General features: G+C 53.8%; 1 protein-coding gene and 1 pseudogene across 1 annotated transcript; both read left to right on the forward strand.

Annotated features, from left to right (window-relative positions):
• Positions 1-1,371: 1,371 nt before the first annotated feature.
• Positions 1,372-7,955, forward strand: LOC119095367 (serine/arginine-rich splicing factor 2). Its single transcript, XM_037218212.1, has 4 exons — positions 1,372-1,732; positions 5,784-6,071; positions 6,716-6,883; positions 7,205-7,955. The coding sequence occupies exons 1-4, from the start codon at positions 1,548-1,550 to the stop codon at positions 7,209-7,211; spliced, it is 648 nt and encodes a 215-aa protein (XP_037074107.1). The 5' UTR covers positions 1,372-1,547; the 3' UTR covers positions 7,212-7,955.
• A 5,466-nt stretch (positions 7,956-13,421) lies between these two features.
• Positions 13,422-23,716, forward strand: LOC119095135 (WD repeat domain phosphoinositide-interacting protein 3-like; annotated as a pseudogene).
• Positions 23,717-24,034: the final 318 nt, after the last annotated feature.

Below are 24,034 nucleotides of genomic sequence, written 5' to 3' on the forward strand. Positions count from 1 at the left end.
TCGGGTTTTGGGAAGTCGTAGATAACCACATTTGCTGGGTTACTCAGACCAATTAAAGAAAACAAGTGTCAGACCTAAGGTACCTGCTAAAATTTGTAAACGGAGCTTGTTGTTTGTAAGTAACTAATTTTGTGATCGAACGAGTTTAATTCGTAAAAAGCGGCAGTTGCTATGAAAGTACTCGGCTGGTTTTATTGAGCTGTCCGACAAAATGATAAAGTTTTTAGAATTGCATGGGCAGATATTGAGATGGACTAAGCTACTTGGCTTTCCGTGGGTTCTCTAAGAAGAAACATTTAGTGTAGAAGCCTCAGTCAAATGTATGAGAAACACGAATTTGGATGCATTAGCTCAATTATGGGGATAGGTGACAGCCCCCTTGCTCCCTCCCTGTTGAGCCGTCACTGACTACACTCACAACTAAAGGGTCCCTGCAGGCGTGCAAACGGCCATGCTCACATATAGTGGAGGTCCACCCTGAACGCAAATAAAATGCAAAGGCCTCGTGGCTGTGCAGAGGTCATCACGTTCCCTGGATTTAAGCTGAAAATGCCCCGCGCAATGGACGATAATTTTTAAGCTTGCTTGCTGTAGAACTCCCAGGTACTTTTTATTTTGACTTGGGTTTCTTAGACTTGTCGCTCCCCTTTTGCGTCAAAGTGGGAAAAGCTACAAGGGGAATGGGAGACAAGTGGTACGCTTATTGTTCCCGTCGTCTTGAACCCTGTTGGCTCTCATCCCTTTGACATTTTATATTCAATATCTTTTTCTGATTTTTTTGGCTTTGTACCACTGAACTTTTTGCCCTTTTCGCTGTTTGCATTGTTGCCTTTTTGGCGTTTGGCTTTTATCCTGCGCGACATTTTGTCATTTGACTTCTTTTCTTTTGACTTCTTGGGTTTTGAATTTTTGGCAGGCTACCATCGTGTACTCATAATTTAGTAGCGCTCTAAACCCGACTTGTTAAAAGTACTCAAAAAGAAAACTGGTGAACGACGCGAATGTCCATTGTAAGTCAAAGCAAAAAGTGTTGTTGTATTAATGCCAGTCGATTAAACACACTTTGTTACACACAACTTTGCCACGTAATTTTAACGAGCTCCAAAATGCATCGCAATTTGAGACGTAAATATGAATATTTCAGCAGGCTGCTTGTAGTTTTCCCTAATTTGTTTTTAACATAGCGTAGTTTGAAGGGGTCAGTGATAACTTTATTCAGCTTTACAGAACATAAATAAATTTTGATATTATTTTTACCACATCGCAAGGCAAAAGTCAACTGAAGAAACGTCTGTAAGAATTTAGCTGCCTTGTTCCAACTGTCGTCATGCAAGATGACGGCGTGCCTTTCATTTTGTCCGCCATATTGTCGGCCCGCGTGGCGTCGTTCTGCCGGCGTCAGGGAAGTGCGCGTTGGGGCCCGTAATATTACAGATTGTTGTTGTTCAAGCTTGCTGGGATTGGGTGCTGTCAGTTGAAGTTTTGTTTTGTTACCGCAAGTTTGTTTTGTGTTCGTTTCATTCGCTGTTCCTCAGTAAGCGGGCAAGATGTCTTTTGGCGGGAGGCCTCCTCCGGCCATCGAGCGCATGGTTTCACTAAAAGTAGACAACATCACATATCGTACAAGACCAGAAGATATGAGGAGAGTTTTTGAAAAATATGGCGAGATCGGAGATATTTACATTCCACGAGACAGATATAACAAAGAAAGCAGAGGCTTCGCATTCGTGAGGTAAGGTTTTGAGGTTTATTTCTGTGACTGCTGTTGTTGGTCTTGTGATCATCCCATGATGGGATCGGTCATCCTGTGTTTTGACATTCGTGGTGTTGAGTTTAAAGGTGGGTCTTTGTACTTCTAACCATCTGTTTTCAGGAGTACTTGCCATGGCCATTCTCATTGTGGCTGCAAGGAAGGTTGTTGGCTATAAATTCATTATAGATGCTTTTTTCTTAATGAAAATCATGCATATAATTTTTGGGAGTCACATAATTCTCTTTTGACAGACATCTTCCATATTTTAAGATGAGGCAAGTTTCAGACGTGATTGAAGGAGTTCATTTGTGTCTATTGGTGTGTTGTAGGCATACAAATACTACAGCAGTCTTGTGCAGAAGACTGCTATAGGCAACTGAATTCCACTATTTAGTAAAAATATGTTTCTCAGTCTATTATTTAATTGCTTTGTGCAATTTTTACATAAGAGATCCTGCCGGGCTTGCCACGTCAGGCTTTCCTGGAGTAGGGGCTGACTCACTTTTAGCTCTTCAACTTGCTGAGAGGTGGTGCAGTTTGCTAGGATATGTCTGATTTATTTGAGTATCATGATGTGTGCATGCTTTTACCATTATTGCTGCTCAAGTTTTGGTGTTATGAAGCTCAAAACGTGATTTGTGGTCATGACTCACTGACATTTTCTACTAAATTGGGGGCAGTTGGATGCTAGTGTCATCCATTAGTGCTGCAAATCTGCTGATGTAAGTCAGGCATAACTCACTTGATCATGGTTTATTTGTGCAGGTTTTATTGGTTTATTGGGATGGCAGCATTCATGTGACATTTGTCTGATGCGATGGTGTGCCTGGGGGACATTGAAATAGTTACAAAATGCTTGTAGGCATCATGCTCAGGCAGGAGGGTTTTGCATCACAAAAAGGACATGGCTGTGGACTTCCTTGAATGTTGAATGATCTTCAAGATGGCCATGTTCATCCCTTACTGTGTACAGATGTAGAATGCCTTAAATTATTATGACTCAAACTTGACTAATGCATGTCTTAAGCACCTTCAAGCAAGTGCTTCTGATTTATTTAAGGTTTTGAACTGTGATACCCATTTTGATGAGCACTTGGTACAGTTACTAGTTTATCTTTTTCATATATTTCATCTTTATTACTCCTGTTTCTTGGCCTGGTATCACTTGACTTTCAGCCTATTTATGACATCGAGTGCAATTTTTTAATACAAATCATGTTTGGTGTTCACAATACAGGAATTTGAACCCTGGTGCAAGATAGGATTTAGATGTGATTGAGGGTCAACTGACTCAAAAGGAATGTTTCACATTTGGAGACACTGAATTGAGCATCAGATACAACAAAACAAGTGTAAAAGACTGCTCAAGACAACACAGTTTCTTTAGTAAAAATACTCCTCAGTACTTCAGTGTTTAATTGTGTCACCATACCTTCGCAATGTTGATTAAGAGCTAATTGATGACCATTATGTCTGGAAATCTAGCCCACAAAGGTCAAATATGAAAGATTCAGCCATGGTATTATGTTTTGCATTAATTGCTGCAGTGCTTACACAATGGCAGCATTTTAGTGACATGATGTGAATGCCAGTGATCAGAAATGCCCTCCCAGAAATAGCCTCCCCATCTTTGTGGGTGTGTAGCCCAGAGACTAGAGGGACTGAGCTCTTAAGAAAAGGGCTGTGATTGCACTGAATGGTCTCCAAGATGGCTTCTTTACTGCAAGACCCCATATAACTATTGAACACTCCCTATAAGAATAGTGCCTGAATGGGGCATGTGAATGCAAGTGAGAAAGATAAAATATCAGACATATGCAAGAATATGAGGAAAGGCCAAAACACAAGTGCATAATGATATTTGAGTTTAAGCACATGCTCTCAGCAAATGCCACCATCTCCCAGCATGTACTGCAAGTGAGTTGGCCCATTGCAACAGTGACAGTTATGTCACAGCCAGTGTGGCAGCACCTCTGACATCATCAAGATGTTAATGACATGATCAAACTGACATATGGTGGAGAAGTGTATATATCTGTGAAATTTTGTGTAGAGAAGTCATTTGCCCATAAAAAACAACTAGATGTTTAAAATGAGCATATTTCATCACATGTGGTGCTTGCTTCAGTGCCTTCAAATGTGAAACATTGCCTTTAAACTTTATTACTTATACATAACTTGAACCTTACCAAACTTAAGTTGAAGATGTAGTGAAGTAACAAGTGACACACAATTGAGTTTGCTTGGAGGCAGAACCACTCTGTGAGTTTGGTGTCTGGATGTTGGGGTTGCTGAAATTTCAGGGGGTTCAAATTGTCCTCTTCCCCACTTGATCAAAGAGCATTGAGCTGACCACCCAGGCTTGTGTTAATGATAGTCTTTTTGGCAAAAGGGATGACAGATTTGGCTCATCATGTTGATCATTATTTTGCCATTTAAAAGCAAAAACATGTGTCATCTAGCATATTATTAGGTGTCTAATGTTTTGCAAAGTGAAACAACTTTGTGTGCTTAGAACAATAAATTGATGCATTTGTATATAATTTTGCCAATTTTTTACATTTCAAGATGCAGTTCTTGGGCTACATCAAATAGCATAAATAACTCCATCTCCAAAAAGGCACTAGTTCACATATTCCATCCAGTTTCACAATTGTCTGTTGGCAGCTGCCCAGAGTAGTTGCACTTCTCACTCACACTAAAACTGAAGCTGTGCTATTGGTTGAAGTGAGTGTTGTGGAGCTCCATGATTTCATCTTGAATGAAAGATTATCACAGTTTCTTCTGTTTTCTGATGAGCATTGTATTAGACATGCCTGGACACCACTAAATGTTAACACTAATCCTTATCAATTGACAGTTTTCTAATGTGGCCCTTGTTAGTTGCAAAATTAAACCTCAAACACCCAGCACTGGCATGGTGAGAACAGCAACTTGCAACTTGAACAGCAACTTCTGGCTTTAAAGCTCATTCTAATGTCAACACACTGATATGAAGCCTGACCTGAAGTCAATGCTTTGGGACTTAGAGTAAGAAACCAAAGCCAGAGCCATTGGCTTTGCAATTTTCATTTGGGATCAGAATCTGAAAAGACGCGAAGCTGAAACGGGAGGCGGACATCAGGGGTTTCAAAGTCGAGAAACATAAAGCCAACCCCAACTGATCAGCTTAAATCGCAAGGCCAAAACTGAATTCTAGTCAGCAATGGCATGTTTGAAACCTTTATGATCTTTTCCATCTGCCGAAGCTGTTCGGACCACTCAATGATCGGAGAACTTTTGTGACTTGCTGTCGCGACTGCAGCGAAAAAAAGCCCGAAAACTTGAAGGCATGAGCTTAGGATTGCATTAATTTGAAACTTAGCCCTCGATTTAAACTTGTTTGAAACCAAAGCAGAAGCCAGCTGCTGTTAACAATGGGTGGAAGCCAGAACAACGCCATTTTAAGTGGAACGAAACTGGTGTATCAGAAAAAATGCTTACAGAATTTGTCGTATTGATCACGCTTCGAAATTTGGTGGACGTATCTAACATGGTTGGGTAGTTTTCTCTGAAACGCGCAGTGGGATTATCCGTACGCCTCTCCAGGCGGTCGCGGTTTATTTGGATTTTTGTATCGGCACCCTAGTAGTAAGCATGCTGCCCGGATCATGAAATATCTTTTGAGAAAAATTTATAAATTTGTCATTTTCTGTGGACGTGAACTCGTTTTGTTCGCGACATTCGCCGGCGTTTGCGTTGGATGACGGAGGCCGGTGGGTAAACGTTCTGTTACGAAGTGACGCAGTGGCGTTGATTTGTATAAGGCGCGAGCCATAAATTAGGGATGTTGTCCAGCTTCAGCTTTGCCCAGCCGCGACTGCCAACATCGTTGTTCTGGGGCAGTACGTTGCCGCCAGTACGCAATTACCTTCGCGATCCCGTCGTTCCAACGCGCGCTGCACGGCGCCGTCCCGAGTATGTGGTGCTGCGGGGAACGCGCGCCGCCTGCGGGCCGTGGCCGCGCCTGACGCTCGGTCTCCTCCGCCAGGTTCTACGACCGCCGCGACGCGGAGGACGCGATGGACGCCATGGACGGCCGCATGTACGACGGCAGGGAACTGCGCGTCCAGATGGCGCGCTACGCGCGGCCCATGACGCCGCCGGACCGGCGCGGCGGCGGCGCGCGCCGCTACCGCCGCTCGCGCTCGCGCAGCCGCAGCCGCAGCCGGGACCGCGACCGCCGCTCGCGCAGCCGCAGCCGCCGACGCAGCCGCAGCCGCAGCCGCTCGCGCAGCAAGAGCCGGGACCGCCGCACGCGCAGCCGCAGTCGCAGCAGGTGAGGCCGCGGCCGGGACGGGTCGGCGGGTGGCCGGACGGGCGCCGCCGACTATCGATAACCGCCTCTGGCTGCCGATCTTGGGACGGCTAAGACGCCATTGGTGTTTGTTCTACCAGGGTAGTGACGCGTTGTCTTGTCTTGTTGCAGCTTGCTGCAGTAGCTTTTGGGGCGCGCTGGATAATTATAGTTCATAGTTCCTATACTTGTAACCTGATGTCTCTTTGAGCAGTCATAGTAAGTGTGACGGATTTTCTAAATGTGGGGAGAATCAACTGCTGCTGGGCCCTGCAGTAAGTTTTGGCAATCACCTGTGATATTCTCAATTTCATTTTTTCAAAGTCCGTGAAACTCTGATTCAATTCAGGGCGTTACACGTTCGTTTGCTCGCACAACACGTACGCACTGCTTTTAGATCGATAACTGATGCCCGTGAGTTATCATTAGGTTCAGAAAAGCATGACTTCCGCGTATTTAAGTCCTTGCAGTCCCAAACTAGTGCCTCACGTGTTCATAGTCGCTGGAGGGTGAGAAGGGATCGTCAAACGGCCCCGGGGCCTGCTCCTGTGATGCCGTGTGTTGCCACTGATTGGTGTCGTGTGGCCGTCCGTCCATTGCTGACGCGCCGCCGTCGCCCGCCACAGGTCCCCCCGCGACAGCAAGTCCCCAGACCGCAAGAAGGCGCCAGAGGATAACGAGGCCGGCGAAGCCGAGCCTCCCCAGAACAACGGCGACGGCGGCGAGCCGGCCCGCTCTCGCTCCCGCTCCCGATCGCGCTCCCGATCAGCATCGCGCTCCCGGTCTCGCTCCAGGTACGGCCCGTGCTCGCTGGCTCTGGGTGGGGCTCAGCTCCCGGTCTCGCTCCAGGTGCGGCCTGTGCTCTCGCTCTGGGTGTCGGTCAGCTCCCGTGGCTCGTCACCCGTCTGGTCTTAAGCGCATGGTACAGCCCACTCTACATTATGGGACAGTGTAATTGTTATCATCGTACATGTAATGTTCGTGATTTTTTTCTGTTGTGTCCACTCCCTGCAGATTGCAACAATTCGACATAGAGGTACTAAAAGTCTGAACTTAACAGGCGCGGGCGCGTGTGGTGTGTATCACCGGCTGACAGTGGCCTCCTCCGCCGGCAGGGAGTAGGCGCGCCCGCGCCGGCTGACAGCGGCGAGCCGGGCCGGCCGCGGCGCGCCGGCGCTCTCGGGACGCCTCGTGCGGTGCACGGACTAGGTACTGACGGCAGCCGGGCGGCGGCCGGGCGGGGGCCAATCGGGGCCGGCCGCGCCCCCGGCGCCCGCCTCCGCGATTGGCCCCTGCCGCGGCCCCGCCTTCTTTGGTGGTATCCATGTGTGTGTGTACGCGGTTTGCGTGTGGATCATTCATTCGGTGTTTGCTCATCGGGGCGCGTTTCGTTCGGTGTTCACGTAGGCTTTCGAGGTCTGGTGTAAATACATGGAAAAGTCGCTAGCTGCCGTAATGTCGACCGGAAACATCGTTGGGTTCTTGTATAAAGTTCGTCTTTTTCACATAAGGGTGTGCTAAGCCGCACGTCCCTTTCTGCCTCGTATGCTTGCTATGTGTCTCCATCTTCCCTTGTCGAATAGCACCCACTATGCCCGTTTTCGATAAACTCCGGACACTAACTTTTGGGAGATGCTGTTCCCTCGTGTACTTCACGCATCGTCTGACGTCATCGCCGTCATTGTCTATCCCCTTGTCAGCACCGAGACGATGTGCTTTGTGGCACCGCCACTGGCATCGCTCTTGGCGCTGAGCCCTCGCTCTGGCTCTAGTACTGAGCCTTGATTAGCGTATCGGTGTTTTTTTTGCGTGTGTGGCTGCGAATGTCTTCCGTAATAAAAGCCGTCAGTACCGCCCGTTTAACCATGGCCCTGTTTTTGGCAGACGGCGCGCGGCAGTGTGCTGTTGCTGTGTCGCGGTCTGTCGGAGATATGGGCTGAGCTGAGCTGAGCTGAGCTGAGCTGGGCGTGACCTGAGTAGCTGACCTGAGCTGACCGGGCGGCGGCGTGACGCGGTGGTGGGCGAGGCGGCGAGCGACCCAGCCGGGGACCAGAGCAGAGCAGAGCAGCCTGAGGCGGCGCGTGGTGGGCGAGGCGGCGAGCAGCCCAGCCGGGGACCAGAGCAGAGCAGAGCAGCTTGAGGCGGCGCGTGGTGGGCGAGGCGGCGAGCAGCCCAGCCGGGGACCAGAGCAGAGCAGAGCAGCCCAGCCCAGCCGGCGGCGGCGACGGCCGATCCTGGACGGCGGAGACAACTCGCCGGGGCGGGGCTGGGCTAGCCCGGGCACGCCTGTAGGGGTTAGGGGATCCTCTCTAGGGGGCTACCGCAAAGATGGGAGCCGGGAGGCGCGTGCAAGCCGGGAGGGGGAAGGGGCGAGTAGCGGGTTTGTGGGTGGGCTCGTCCGCGTGGCGTTGTGCCCAAAAGTCAGCCGGGAAGCGGCCTTCTGTAACTTTTTTGCCGGGAGGAGGGGCCAGGGATTCAATGTATCTGAGAAGGTCTGGTGACTATGGGATAACGTCTGACCGGGTGGGGAGTAGGTACCAAAAGAGCGCCTGCAGGATGCATCTTTATACGGGGGTGTGCGACGGTGAACTGGGAATCCCATACCTATGAAGAAGGCTTGATGGGGAGGGTGGAGGTAGGGGCGCGCGTATTACGTGAGGGAACAAGGCTGGTCATTGGATTTGGGGAGGAGGGAGGAGGGTGCGTAACCTGAGTTCAGGGAGAGCACGGTGGGCATTGTTCGCTGGGGTCGGGTGGTTCAAAACGTCTGGATTGTGGGAGAGTGTGGACAGGAGGGCGCATAGAAGCAGGTTTCGTGTGCCGATATAGTCGTCATTGGGGCTTTACGACGACGAACCGCTCGGCACTCGGCCGCTGAGGCTATATGGCGTCTGCCTCTCACCCTGGGAGGAAGGGCGGGCATCGCGCGGATTCGAACCCCGTATCTCTGGTTTCCCAGACTCGCGGTGGTTAACGCGTCTGCGCTAACCACTGCGCGTCTGGCAAGTGCCATATAGCCTCAGCAGCTGAGTGTGCCGTAAAGCCCCAAGGGCGCACGACGGTTAGACTGATGTTGATGGGATGGGATTCGGCACGCAGTGGGAGGCAAGAGCATGAGGTCGATCTGAAGATATCTGGTCAACTGGCAGTTGCCATGGGACCCAACGGTGGTGCTAAATTCCGAGGATCAGGTCGGACCGGGGTTGGTGCTTTGGCAACCGGGGCGGGAGTTCAGTTGTAGGAGGTTGATAATGAGGAGTTCCTAGTCCGGCTGGAAAGAGTCCGAACTGGTAGATGTCTCATCCGGGGTGAGCTCAGGCTGTGCGGTTGCAGAGCGAGGGGATCTTTATCGGACGTGGTGAAGAGGATCCAAGATGTCCGAGGTTGATGAGGTGGTTACCCAGTATGCAAATTTTACTGGAGGACTCTTGGTGCAGGACATTCGATGATACGCTTTGCTCTCTGCGACGAAACGTCATAACATGGATCTTCCCGTGATGAACCGCAAATTGGTTCCGTGGAGTCCATGGGCGTACGAACCCAGATGCGTCCTTTTTATCTGCCGCCGTTTTCTATGCGGGGCCGGGAGCGAGCATCAGACTTCCAGGGAACCGTGAGGTTCGACTGAATTTTCGAGCTGACTGGGATGGGCCTGCCGTTCCTGGCTGGTGCCAACATCCGCGGTCGGTGCTGGCGCAGCGCCAAGGCGCCGCTCTGCCCGTGTAAAGTGAGGCCGACCCCCCCAATTGGACCACGTCAACCAGAAAATTTATTTCCGTCTTGTTGATGGATTGTATGTAGAGTGTGCTGGAGGGCTTCAGTCGGCCCGAATGTGGTCTAACCGCAGATGAAGTCGAGGAGATGAAGTTGGTGTTCCGTAGTGTGGAATAGCATCCTGTCGGGACGGTAAGTGCGTTCGGCGAACCAAATCTTTACATCGTGGTGAACAGCGTGGGGGCGACAGGTTTTTAGCCAGTAAGGGATTGTTTGATGGTTCCTTTTCCTATGTTTGAACGGGATGCTTGTGTACTCGCGAATTTGCGATTGCATTGGATCGGACTGACTGGATTAAGCAGTCCAGACCAAAATCCGAAGATCATGCCGAACGTAGTGCGGCAGCCGAGTTCTGTGAGGTGATGATCTCTGAGTTGCAGGGGCATGCTGGCCATCCTGGAACATAAAATAATCTGTTTGTCGCCCGCGGTCTGCGAAACGTGTTTGGGTGCGGTTCCGCCAGTCACACACAGACCCTTCCGCAGATGAAATTTGGCGACCAGGTCTCAGTGTTGTGTATGAGATTGGTTGGTTTCCGACAAGCTACCGGTGCATGCACTCTCAGTTTGGTTGCGCGTGGCGTACTGATGGATCCTGACACGACGGTCGGTGAGATCTGTGCGTTTGGGAGCCTCTTCTTGCCTGTACCTGATTGCAGCTGACAGCACCGTTGCTGCCCTGATCTGGGGTCTATGTGCAATGCTGTTACTAAAAAGGCCCCGTCGGCCTCAGCCATGAACTATCTGCATGACTTCTCGAGGGCTGTCGCCTGACTGCATGCTCGTGTGCGGACCTGTGAACGCAGAGCTGGTTGGATTGGCACGGGAAGAGATGAGTGTGTGATTGAGGCGTTGCACGTGTAGCTGTAGTAGCACCACTGGAGGGAGGGGCGAGACTCCAGTGACTTCGGAGCTTTCGGGCGTGTACGTGAGGTCATACCGTGAGTTGGCCTCGCATGATCTCCATCCACCTTTACCTTGGACTTAAGCGTAATACCGGCGACGCCGTATGCACTAGTTGTGCGAGCATCAAGTGTACTCAGCCGGGACCGAACTATCAGCTGGCCCGCTGCCCGTGCTACTGCATTATCCGATTGGTCCCTTTTTTGAAGCGTAAGAGCGCACTGCCCGTAGAAAACTGGACCATTGCTGAAGTCGGCCCTTTTTGTTTCGATGCCTGCATGCGTGCAAACCTTAATCCCAAGTATTGGTGTTTGTGTTGCTAATTCGATCAGTCTCGATGAATGCCTGGCCTGAACGCCTGTTCCTTTTCCAGCTTATTTTCCCGAGGAGGGTCAGCGGTGGCTTGATAGCCTGAATTCCACCCTTTTTCGCAGTGCACAATGGCGGTTGGCTGATTTGTCGCGGTATCCTCCGTCCTCGGACAGAGCCAGGCTGTCCGGGACGTGCCGTCCTCACCTGGCGGTCCGACCCGTCTCCATGGCAACAGCCGTCAAGCACTGAGTGGGACTGCGCATGGTGCCGTGCGGCCAGCTAACGAAACCAGGCTGCGCGCTGTAAGAGGAGCCATCGGCGAGTGGAGCTCGACGACCACTAACGTTCTCTTTCAGTGTAGGTATGCTGTGAACCAGTGCAGGATGCTGCCGCGAACATGCCGCTCCCGCGGGGGCAAGACATGACGGCACTCGTTTAGGTGTGGGGTGCGGTGATCATCGCCCACTGCCGCGCCCGTCAAGATAGCACAATGGCCGCACCGCACGGATCTGCCTGTTGGAGCGCTGACCGTGGGATGCACGTCATTCGTATTCAGGAGCGCTGTCGCATCGTCTGGCCGGCAGCCAGAGTTGGCCAGGCGGTCCGCTCGGGTCGGGCGAGGGCGCTTAGATGACTGGAGGCCTCCCGGCAGGCGTGCGGTGTCCGATCAGGGAGTTGTTTTGCGGCGCTGTTGCCCCCCCCCCCCCCCCCCTCTCCCCCGTCTCGTACGTCCCTGCGGCCGTCTGTTCGCACCGGACGTCGGGCGGTGAGCCTTGTTTTTTTTTTCTGCGGTGCGTGATTCTCTCATCCGGCCTGTTAGCATTAGCCGGCGCCCGCTCTGAGAGGCGTATGCTGTCGTGCCGTCGTCATGGTTTCGGCTGATGCGTGGAAGGTGGCGGGGTGCGTTTGAGCGCTCGTGTTTCGGCTGTCTGTGCAGTGCAGCTGTCGCCTGGCGGCTGAAGGAAGACGACGCAGGAGAGTGAGGTGCTATGGCCTAGTGATTGACACCTTCGGCTCCTACGATGGGGCCCTGGTGCGAACCACGGTTGCGCAAAGGCTGCTGGGCGCTGTGGTCTGCTGTCGCCGGGGTTCCGCAGAATAGTTTACAACATGCGTCGCGTTTGCCCGCTTTAAAAACGAAGACCGGGGGTGCGCGCCCAGTGTTGTGACGCCTGTCGGTACACGCGACGTGACTTCTCGTGTCGTCAGGTTCCGTTGTCGCAATGCGGCTGCCGGTGACGCACGCGCGGCGCGCGCACGTGTCTCAAGGCCGGGCCGTTGCCAGGGCATCATGGTGCCGAGTTGTGCCATAGCCCTGTGGAGAAGTTTCTTTGTTGCAGTGAGTGGACGAGTCACTGTCGTGGGCGAGAAATTGTGACCTCATGACCCGTGGAGATTTGGCTTTGAAGATGCGTCCGCCATCAGCGCTGGAAACGTTCGCTGAAACGTCGTGGGGGGAGGTCGCCGTGACGTGCTCTCGTTTCTGATTGCAGAGGAGAGCACCTCCGGAGAAGTTTTCGGTTTTACTCAATAAACATCGAAACAGCCGGCAATTGGGTTTCTGTGTTGACGGAAGGTATGCAAGAGTCTACTGCTTGTTGAAGCGCCCGGGCATAATGGCAGCAGCTGGCCAGGTGTATTGAAAGATTGGGAGCAGGCCATCAGGCTGGAGCCAGTGCTTAAGGTTGGTTTGTCAGGTGGGAAACAACGGTGTAAGGCCAATTGGTCCTCGGGTGTTCATCGAACATGGGGCATGGATGAGGCGTGCAAGCTGGCACCAGGTTATGCTGGTGGGAAAGGACCGGAGTACGGTTCCTCTTCCAGGTATGAAGCGGGGCGGGTACACCGGTCATCGCGTCTTGGAAACAGTACTGGGGTGAGTTGGAAGAGTGCTGACGGGCCTGCCCAAACTGCATCACCTAATCGAGTTTGACCCGCTGACATATTCTGGTCATTCGAAATAAAGTGTTTGACACATCATTCGCCTACAATGTTTTGTTTGTGATAGCTTTGAGTTCAGCTCTACGGGAGCCAGTGGGCCATCATGATGCGTTGGTGGCCGGGGCAAGGTGGCGGCGTTTGCGCCGCAGATTCGCGGGACTGCCAGCTAAACCAAATGCGAAAATCTCACTATTTCAACCTAAGTCAAAGCTGTTGATAGATGCAAATCGTGTTATGATGATGGAATAATGTCTAAGCAGAAAGTATCTGCCACTGATCCGAAACTTTAAGGTTCATTGGGAATGCAAATATAAGGCAGCACTTTAGCACGAAACGTGCGAGCCGTTACGCATGGCCCTGGATGTCGCATTTGTTTACATCAGAATCGGGCAGAGAACTGGGGGACGGCCGGGAGTGCTTTTGTGTGGTTGGGCCAATAAAGGGTTGACGGGAAAGGATATGCAGGAGCGCGTTATTGGATGTGCGCAAAAGATATCCCTTGAGGTGTGGCTGGGTGATCAGGACTAGTTTGAGCGTTTAATCGTATAACAACTTACCAACTTGCGTGGGACGGGCCAATATTTGTTCGTAGCGTTGGTCGCGGCATTTGCGGGTGTTCCTCCCCGCCTAAGATGAGTATGAACTGTAATCCACCCCACTCAAATGGGTTGCTGTTTTCTGCATTTAATCAGGACCAAGGTGAGGAAATAATTTGTCCTACACTTGTGGCTACATGACACGTTCTCGGTGACGTAGACGTCGGTATTCAACATGTTAATAGCGCAGACTTGGCAATGCAACATTGCCAGGTCTGGCCACATTTTGGTTGTATTTAATGAGTGTTCAGGTTGTTTTCTATGTTCCTGAGAGAAGCAAAATTGATCTGTGCATGAGCAGTCTTCTCTCATCTAGCCATGGGTCATGTAAATAAGACATTGTTTTGTTAAAGGTGGAGCATTTGGAGCATGGGCAATATAAGTTCTCCCAGGTTGGGATGAAGCATTTTTGTGATGTCTATCTAGCTGATAACCACAGGGAAAATGTGAAAGATCAGAAATTAGAGGGAAGCCTCAGCACCCCATCCAGCTCCTATATTTCATGATGTCCCTGGGGAAAGAGGGAAGTTGCTACCTGCCCTCCTACCCTGTCACTCAAATTTTGGTATCATGACTTGTGTTGGCTATTACTAGAATCATCCTTAAGGTTTTCTGATCCATGTATGTGGAGAAAGCCCACAGTTATAAAATATATTAGGCTGTATGGAATCAACTTCAAGCTGGTTATTTATGTCAACATGAACAGCAGTTTTTTTCTGAAATGGTTTTATCCAAAAGGCTTGTCTTTTAAACTGCCATGAGCTGCACATTTTTGTATGAATAACTATATAAAAGAATTGTGACATTTCTTAGGTAATGTCAAGGAAAACTACTCCCAGGACATGTTCAAGCAGACATTTGGAAAGGTCAGCACAATTTTACCTTGGTCAGGTTTTGTGCAAGTGTATGCCAAGACTCAACACACAGACAGTATGTCAGAAACACAATGGATTTGTTGTTTGTGGACAGGTCCAGAGACAGATCCAGGTCCAGCCCAGGATTTTCGAGGGCATGCCATGATGGATAGTTTCATATTGTTGAAGCATGATAAATCACTAAACTCACTTCATATCATTACATGTATCAAGAGTAGCATTTCATCATGCCTGTTGATGTCTTAAGACTGCCATAGGCAGAAAGAATATTCAGCAAGGTAGGGAAAGATAATGATGGGAAACTTGGCAAAGCAAAGCTTTCGGAATAATCTTCCAATAACAAATTATGGAATTGTGCTGACCATGTAACATCTGGAGTGGCTCCTGCCATGTCTGCTATATCCCTTGGCTGACCTATGTAAGGAAGGTAATGTCGTGATAAACCTGCATGGGTTTTAGCACTGAAGGCAGTTCCTGGTTGTTTGTGTGAGGGATATTGCCTGATCTATGTCATGCATTTAAAGATAAATGCACAACTGCCTTAGATATGGATGAAGGAGGTGGCATGGTTAGACCAATAGAAGGGGTTTAGAGGGTGATGACCCAAACCTCTCTGGATGGGCTAAATAGGTTGTTTGTCAACACCACAGCTGAGTCCAAATGGTGCAAAACAGATAAAAGTTGCTGGGGCAATGCCAGGTATAGTATGTTTGGAAAAGCAGATTAGTTGCTATGATCTGTGCATCATATCTCAATATTGCACCAAATGTCCATTTTGTTTCATGCATTTTTTTGTATCTTGAATACAGCAGTGATATTTGGTTTATCCAACAGATATGAAACACATTGGTCAAGATGGTCATTTTGGCTCTATTTGTGTTTTAAGGCTATGCACAGTATCCAACATTCTAAGTATCCCACATTTTCATTGTACTGTTTCTTCCACGGACCCAAACATGACTCTCATATCTTTTCCTTTTTATTAACCCTTCCAACACATTTTGCACCCTTGTCATTATTAAGGTTTGGAAATATTCTGCCTAATACATAAATCAGTTTGTAAGCTTTTGCTAGAGACTACATGTCTCAGGATCAGTCCAATTTATTTCCAGATGTTGTTGAGGGACCTGCCTTCCCTTTTCTGAATTTAGGTGGAAATCATTGAAAATGGAGTTCATGTGATAGCAACAAACAAGTCTAAAGCTTGCACTTCAAGGAGATTGGGTATAGTTGAACCCTAGATATCCCAAGTAGTGTATTGTGTATCTGAAAAGGAACAGCAAGGAGGTCCCACAAAATTGAACCTCGGGATCTCTTGTTCCTGCCAGGGTGCTTCGCCTGCGGCACGGACGCAGGATTCCGTATCTACAACTGCGACCCGCTGAAGGAGAAGGTACGCCAGGATTGGCCGGACGGCGGCGTCGGCAGCGTCGAGATGCTCTTCCGCTGCAACTACGGTGGCGCTGGTGGCGGCGGCATCAGTACCCAAGTACCCGCCCAACAAAGGTCTGTTCGTGCTGCACTCCACCAGCTGGCAGGCGTCCTGGGTTACCGCACCTCCGCACGTGTGTTTGTGCTGCACCCCACCAGCTGGCAGGTGTCCCGGGTTACCGCACACTCCCACGTGTGTTTGTGCCACACTCCACCAGCTGACAGGTGTCCCGGTTACCGCACCTCCGCACGTGTGTTTGGTGCCACACTCCACCAGCTGACCAGGTGTCCCGGGTTACCGCACCTCCGCACGTGTGTTTGTACTGCACCCCACCAGCTGGCAGGCGTCCTGGGTTACCGCACCTCCGCACGTGTGTTTGTGCTGCACCCCACCAGCTGGCAGGCGTCCCGGGCCACCGCACCTCCGCACGTGTGGTGTTGACTAAGAAAATGTTGATCAAGGGAGATCGAAATGTTTGGCCTTGTTGCTCCTGGGATACGTGAACCCGACCTCTTCGTGGGCCAAGTTTGTCCCGCAGGCTCTGGCTGTCACATGTAATGCCCCTTGGAATGTGTGTTGCACTTCCTCCAACTCTGGAGGCAGGCAGCACGTCATGTGCCTTGCCAATCACGGGTCCTGTATGTCGTGAAAGTGTGTCGTCCGTGGCGCATGAGATAGTCTGTGGCCTCCTGTGCCGAGGAACGCATGACGTGGCTGTAACCTGACTCAGCTGCCGCGCAGCGCCTACGACGCTCCTCGGTCCGCGGCGAGTGATGATGTAGCCTGCGGCCAGCGACAATATGACTGGCTGAATGATAGCCATTTGTGGTCACTTGACGTGGCGGGATGGTGGCGCCGATCTTGGCTTCCCGGCGGCAATGGCGACTGAAGCGCTGCTGACCTGCTGCCGCTTTGGCGTGGGATGACCTAGGATGACCTGACCTGCCGCCAGTGATGATCTGGGATGACCTGAAGAAGCGGACCGTGATCGAGCTGGAGTTCTTCAGCGACGTGCGTGCCGTGCGGCTTCGCCGCGACCGCATCGTGGCCGTGCTCGACAACATGATCAAGGTGTACACGTTCATCCAGAAGCCGCAGGCGCTGCACGTCTTTCCCACCTCGTTCAACCCTCAGGGTACGCATGGGGAGAGGCAGGGGAACTAAGTCGATAGCCATGACAAATCTGGAATCGTCGGCCTTGAGTGCAGGTATATAGAGAGCAAGATAGCTTGTTGGAGACGGAGTTTTGCTGTCGTTGCGACGGCATCCGTGTGGTTACACCTTTACGAGTGCTCTGCTGTCGTGTTAATGAGCTTATCAACTTAATTGTGTCACCCTATGTCCATTAGTACGCACTGCGGGGCGATTCGACCTGATTGTGGGCTTCTGATCTGACCTGATCGGTCTGGTTGGAGATTCTGACAAACATACGTAGCCATGCAGGGGATGTGCTCTGCTGATGAACTTTAGCGTAGAACGCTGCCTGCAAGTTGCACTGTCCCGCACGCTATTACTACTACAGCAATCGGAGTAACACTCGACTGCGGCTGTTCTGCTGTATTGGTGCGCTGCTGACCATCTGTGTCCGATTTTGTCGCAGCCGCCCGACGGCGGTCGCCGCTCTGGCCGCTCCTCCCCGCCCGCCCCTCCTCACTCGCCCCGCCGGCACCCCCCACTGACCGGCCGCCGCCACCGGCAGGCCTGTGCGTGCTCTGCCCTGCCCCACCCGCCCACCCCGCCGGCACCCCCCACTGACCGGCCGCCGCCACCGGCAGGCCTATGCGTGCTCTGCCCTGCCCCTCCCCGCCCGCCCCGCCGGCACCCCTCGCTGATCGGCCGCCGCCACCGGCAGGCCTGTGCGTGCTCTGCCCTGCCCCACCCCGCCCACCCCGCCGGCACCCCCCACTGACCGGCCGCCGCCACCGGCAGGCCTGTGCGTGCTCTACCCCTCCCCGCCCCACCCCGCCGGCACCCCTCGCTGACCGGCCGCCGCCACCGGCAGCCTGTGCGTGCTCTGCCCTGCCCCACCCCGCCCACCCCGCCGGCACCCCCCACTGACCGGCCGCCGCCACCGGCAGGCCTGTGCGTGCCCTGCCCCTCCCCGCGCCACCCCGCCGGCACCCCCCCCCCCCCCCCCCCCACTGACCAACCGCCGCCACCGGCAGGCCTGCGCGTGCTCTACCCTGCCCCTCTCCGCCCACCCCGCCGGCACCCCTCGCTGATCGGCCGCCGCCACCGGCAGGCCTGTACGTGCTCTGCCCTGCCCCTCCCCACCCCGCCCGCCCCGCCGACACCCCCCCACTGACCGGCCGCCGCCACCGGCAGGCTTGTGCGTGCTCTGCTCCTCCCCACCCGCCCCGCCGGTACCCTCCACTGACGGCCCGCCGCCACCGGCAGGCCTGTGCGTGCTCTGCCCCAACTCGAGCGCCTCGCTGCTGGCGTTCCCCGGCGCGCGCACCGGCCACGTGCACCTGGTGGACCTGGCCGACACGTCCCGGCCGCCGCTGGACGTGGCCGCGCACGAGGCTGCGCTCAGCTGCCTCCAGCTCAACCTGCACGGCACGCGTCTGGCCACCGCCAGCCAAAAGGTACGGCACGGCTGTGGTGAGCTCAGACACGTGATGTGCCGTGCCCGGTAGAATGGGCGGGGCTCAGACCTGTAAATTGGTAGTATTTGAGGTGCGTGGCGTCGTTGGTGTGGCTTGTGCAGTCTGGACGTGAGATCTGTCCGGTTTGTGGTGTCGTGTGTTGGCGCATGCAGAGGCTGGGGCCAGGTACGCCCGCCACACCCGGCGGGAGGTTCTGCGGGGCAGTGACTCCGTTGCGAGCGAAAAGTGAGGAGAGAGGAGGGTGTTGGATCTGAAGGCGCTGTTGACCATTGGGCACTTGGAGGCGTGATATTTTGCTCTGCAAAAGTCGGGGGACACCCCTTCGTTCATCTATGGCAGACTCCATGATATGGAGGGAAGAAGATGTTCTTGCTGGTCCAGTCATTCAGCTGCCAAGCGTTGCCATAAAAGCGAACCAATCATGTCGGAGACGTCGGCTCGGTCGACATGTCGGCGTCTCGCTCGGACTGTCTGCAGGGCCGCGGTGAGCCCCCTGCGCGAATGCAACCAGTCGTGCTCGAGAAAATCGATGAGATTTAAGATCGGATATGTGGCAAACGGGCACGTCAAGGTCTGTGAAACTCCTGGGTTACCTTTACCACCTTCAGATCGTCCAATGCGTAACGCGGCCGGGGTTGGCTTCAAGTGTACCCATCAATTCGAAAAGTGTGTAGGGAAATCACAATATTGTCATCTGAAAAAGCTATGGGACGTGGGACGAACTCTCGGGGGCCAAATACACGGGTCGTTTGTGCAAACACCTGTCGGGCCACTGCCTGCTAGTCGGCCGGCGGCGGTTTGTCTCTGTCCCACCCGACAGTCAGTAAACAGACCTGCCTTACGCTGCGTGCCGGCAACCGTGCCGCCGCGTGTCGCCGTCCGTCGCTGTCCCACTGACTGTGCCACTGACTGTCCCGCTGACTGTCCTGCTGACTGTCCTGCTGACTGTCCTGCTGACTGTCCTGCTGACTGCCCCACTGACTTTCCCTGGCTGTCCCATTGACTGTCTACTGACTGTCCCACTGACTGTCCCATTGACTGTCCCACCAACTGCCCCATTGACTGTCCCACTGACTATTCCACCGACTGTGCCACCGACTGTGCCACTGACTGTGCTGCTGAATGTCCCACTGACTGTGCCACCGACTGTGCCACTGACTGTGCTGCTGAATGTCCCACCTATTGTGCCACCGACTGTCCCACTGACTGTCCCGCTGACTCTCCGTTGCGGCCGCAGGGGACCCTGATCCGGGTGTTCGACACGTCGTCCGGCGACATACTCTGCGAGCTGCGCCGGGGAGCCAACAACGCCCACATCTACTGGTGAGCTCAGCACAGTGTCAGCCCCGGGTCCGGCCATGGTCACTGGTGAGCTCAGCACAGTGGCCCCGGGTCCGGCCAGAGTCGCTGGTGAGCTCAGCACAGTGGCCCCGGGTCCGGCCATAGTCGCTGGTGAACTCAGCACAGTGTCGGCCCCGGGTCCGGCCACAGTCACTGGTGAGCTCAGCACAGTGGCCCCGGGTCCGGCCGCAGTCGCTGGTGAGCTAAGCACAGTGGCCGCGGGTCGCCCATAGTCACGGGTGAGCCCCATGTGCCAGCCACGTGCTGGCCAGTGCGTCGTCGTCGTCGTCAGTGGGGTTTTTACGACGCACGCAGCTGCTGAGGCTTCGTGGCGTGGTGTGCCCACCACCCTGGTAAGAAGGGCGAGCACCGCGGGGAATTGAACCCCATACCTTTCTGCCTCGAGGTACGGCGTACTGGGCTCGATTCGAAGCTCAGCGTCGTGGCCCGTCTCTATGCCATCCGCACCAGGCATGTTGTGACAGCACGTGTGCTAAGTGCACGTGCACAAGTGTTAGCCTGCAATACAGTTACGCGAGCCAGGTGTTTGACGCACCGTGCGGTGCTCGGTATCACTGACCGGCGACATTTGTGAGAGGTGCCGCTCCGCCCGGGTCTCTGACCCGAAGCGTCGTCCTCAGCATCAACTTCAACCACGACTCGTCGCTGCTGTGCGTGTCCAGCGACCACGGCACCGTGCACGTGTTCGCCGTGGAGGAGGAGCACAAGGCCAAGGAGACCGGGTGAGCGGCCGGCCGCCGTCGCCGGGGCCGCCTGCCGCGCCGCCCCTGCCGCCGCCGGCAGGGGTGGTGCCGGCCGGACAGGGGCGGCACCATCCCTGTTGGACGGTCCGGCTGGCCGGCTGGCCGGCAGGGCCGCTGGTTCCGCGATGACGGCGGCCCTGCCTGAGACCGCCAGCGCCGGTAGTGCCGACACTCTGCTGCGGTCGGCGCCTTTGTCAGCAGTGTTGGACCATCTCGGGCGTCAAAGTCGTGGCCAGTGCCACGGGGCTCTTTTTAGCTCAGTTGGTCTCGGCTGGCGATACTCGAATGATTTAGACGTGGCAAAGAGGGTAATGCATTCCCTGCAAAACGCAGGTTTGGTTCACGAGGCTGAAAATGCTTCAGAACTGGGACACCTTAGGGCATGTTTGTCGGTCTTTGCGGATCATGTGATGCCTGCTAATCTTTCAAGCATCGGGCAGACATCGGCCGTTTTTTAGGCGGGCTGGATCATGCGTCATACGTGCCGGACCAGACCACATATAATGCGCGAAGTCTCTCACTGTGTTGTGTCTACTGTAATGCTTCATTCCTGCATAGGCGCGTTCTCGCGTTAGGTAATTGTCAGTGTATCCGTACGTCAGACGTACGGCTGCTGAGGACTGACGTATTTGAGTTGCATGCGTCATCATGGACACCTCGCCCGATAAGTCGCCCGGTGAAGACAGCCGACTCCTCGTGCTACTCCACCTCCCCGTCCGCCGTGCCGCCCGCCCCTCCGCCGCCCGCCTCTCCGCCGCCCGCCGCTGACCTCTCCTGCCACCGTCCGCAGACTGGTGCCGGCGGCCACCGCCCTGCTGCCCAAGTACTTCAACTCCCCGTCCGGCCGCATCGCCCGCCCCTCCGCCGGCCGCCCGCCGCTGACTCCCTTGCCGCCGTCCGCAGACTGGTGCCGGCCGCCGCCGCCCTGCTGCCCAAGTACTTCAATTCGCGCTGGTCGTTCGGCCGGTTCCAGGTGCCTGGCGGGCCGCAGTGCATCTGCGCGTTCGGCGCCGACAACAAGTCGGTCATCGGTAAGGGGCCGCGCTGGGAGGCGTGGGGTTGGTAGACTATTGTAGTGTTGGGTAGTTTTTTGATGCCCCGTAGAACGCTCCCTGCTGCCAACGGATGAGTTTGGTGTGCCGTTCCGGCTCTTTTTGTACCCGTCGAAGCGTTCGGCGGAGGGCGGTGCAGCTCGTGCTTGCGGAGTTTGGCGTCTGCGGGCGCGCGATGGTGATGTTTCGGTTTCGGTTTCGGTTTCGGTTTCGGTTTCGGACTTGGCCTGATCAGCCATCGGATCACCGCGCTGAACCCGTTCTCAAAGCTCCGCACGCCGACTAGTACTTCAAGCTGTGGTGAAGTTATCTTTTGGTGTGGTGTGATCCATTTTTCATGTCGGCTTGTGATAGAAGACACGTGACTTTTTTCTTTAATCATTTTAAAGGAATTGGAAACCTATTGATGGGATAGATTTCTGGGATCGGAGCTCAAGCTAAGCAAGGCTTTTTGTGTGGACCCCTGTCGTGCCATCTGATCTTGACTTTCTAGGTGGGCGGCTGAAGTGTGTGGTGAAAGTTTAAGGTACCGTAACGTTCGGAACGCTCCTTCCTTCCCTCAGACGTCACTTGACCTTTAGACCTTCAGGTCTGACATCTTTTATAAACGTTATTGATGTACGTGACATTTACAAAGGTCATTGGAACCCAACGGTGTGGGAAGCTAGATCTTTGATTCCATGGCAAAGTAGACACGCAAGAGCTGTTGCATGCGCCGAAACGTGAGAACGTTGCCGTAAGGCAACGTTCTGCCATGATTTTGTCAGGCTGGAGATTTCCCAGTCTTACGTATATGCATTTGAAAGCGTACTACTGCCGCGTCGTGTCCCTTTCCTTGCCGTCTTTTGGTCAGGGATATCATTGAATATAGTAGCTCAGATATAATAGGCACCAAGTGCCGCAGTGTGCAAAGACTTAGCTGCGATTGCAAACACATGCTGGCCTACGCATTCTGTATTCGCCATCCCAAGCTTACTGACGTTTCTCCAGGTATTCACTGACTTTTTGCGGCATGCAGATCTTACTTCACAGATGTCTAGTCTGCATATGTATTATTAATAGTTCGACAAATGTGCTTGAGAAGTTAGTGGCTCGTGGAAGCAATGATGAGACTTGGGCGCATTTTACATGCAAATCTGAAATGAGCTCGTGTCGATTTTTGAAGAAAAAGTGTGCCGTCGAAATCGGGCAGGAGATGAGGTTTCCCCGGTTATCTTAACGTAATATTCCGTCTTCGCCTAAGCAGAGGCCACCTCTGCGTTGGTGCCTAGGCTCCGCTCATTGCCGAGGCTGGTGCGGTGGCGACTCGAGCTTAGGCAATCGGTCCTGCTGACAGACAGCTAATGGGGAAAGAGCCCTGGTGCGAGGTCAGCGCGTGCATCGGCACAGTCACCTTCCAGACGGGACGAAAACATGGCGTCACAGCCTGCGGGGAAAATCTGTGGGCGTTACGTTTGTTTTTCTGGCGTTTTCGAAGATGGCGGCAGGCCGCGTTGTGTTTAACTTTTTACACGCACTGCAATCTAGCCGAAGCGTAGATTTGCACAGGCAAAACCACAGGGCATGGGGATGGGCACCGACAGTAATACCATCGTTGCACATAATGTAAATGCAAGCTTTACCAAGGCCTGGGGTAAGAATTACTTACTGTTACTTTTCAGCCAGGTGATGGAATGAACATCGGAAAGCTGTAGTCTCTCTTTGTGATTGTAACTCGTCACTCACGAAAGAGCTGCCTACATTGCGGCGCCCAGTTTGCCGTACCCGCTCCGTGCTGTTTTCATTTGTGTCGCTCTATGCCACTACCTACTTGACGCCGCTTCTCATCACATCACCTCATGCCATTGTGCAGCAAACAACGAAGTATAACCTCACGCCGTGGAACATTGGGCTTTCCTCCGATTGACGTCCGGGTCTGGTTGCAGTGGTGTGTGCTGACGGCAGCTACTACAAGTACGGGTTCACGGCCAAGGGCGAGTGCCGACGCGAGCTGTACGCCCAGTTCCTCGAGCTCGGGGAGGACACCTAGCGGCCGGCCGCGCGCCGCCGCGGGCCGGTGCGCTTCCGCCGGCGGTGGGAGCGGCGCGAGCGGCAGCCGTCGAGGCCGGCGGCCGCTGAGGCCCAGCACCGCCGCTGGACCGGGGGCTGACGCCACTGAGCGGCATCGATGGCTCCGCTCCACGGACGGCAGCCTCGACCTCGCGGCGGCGGGGTCAGGCCGCGCCTGGGCACAGCTCAGCCGCTGGGGACGGATCCTCGGACCGCCGGCGCACTCACCCACCCCGCACTTGCCGGCCACGCTGTGCACAGTTGCGCGCCCGGCCGCGGCGCCGGCGTCGGCGGCGGC

This window comes from Pollicipes pollicipes, unplaced genomic scaffold, assembly GCF_011947565.3.
Source record: "Pollicipes pollicipes isolate AB1234 unplaced genomic scaffold, Ppol_2.1 Scaffold_4219;HRSCAF=4965_pilon_pilon_pilon, whole genome shotgun sequence".
In the NCBI taxonomy this organism is placed as follows: Eukaryota; Metazoa; Arthropoda; class Thecostraca; order Pollicipedomorpha; family Pollicipedidae; genus Pollicipes; species Pollicipes pollicipes.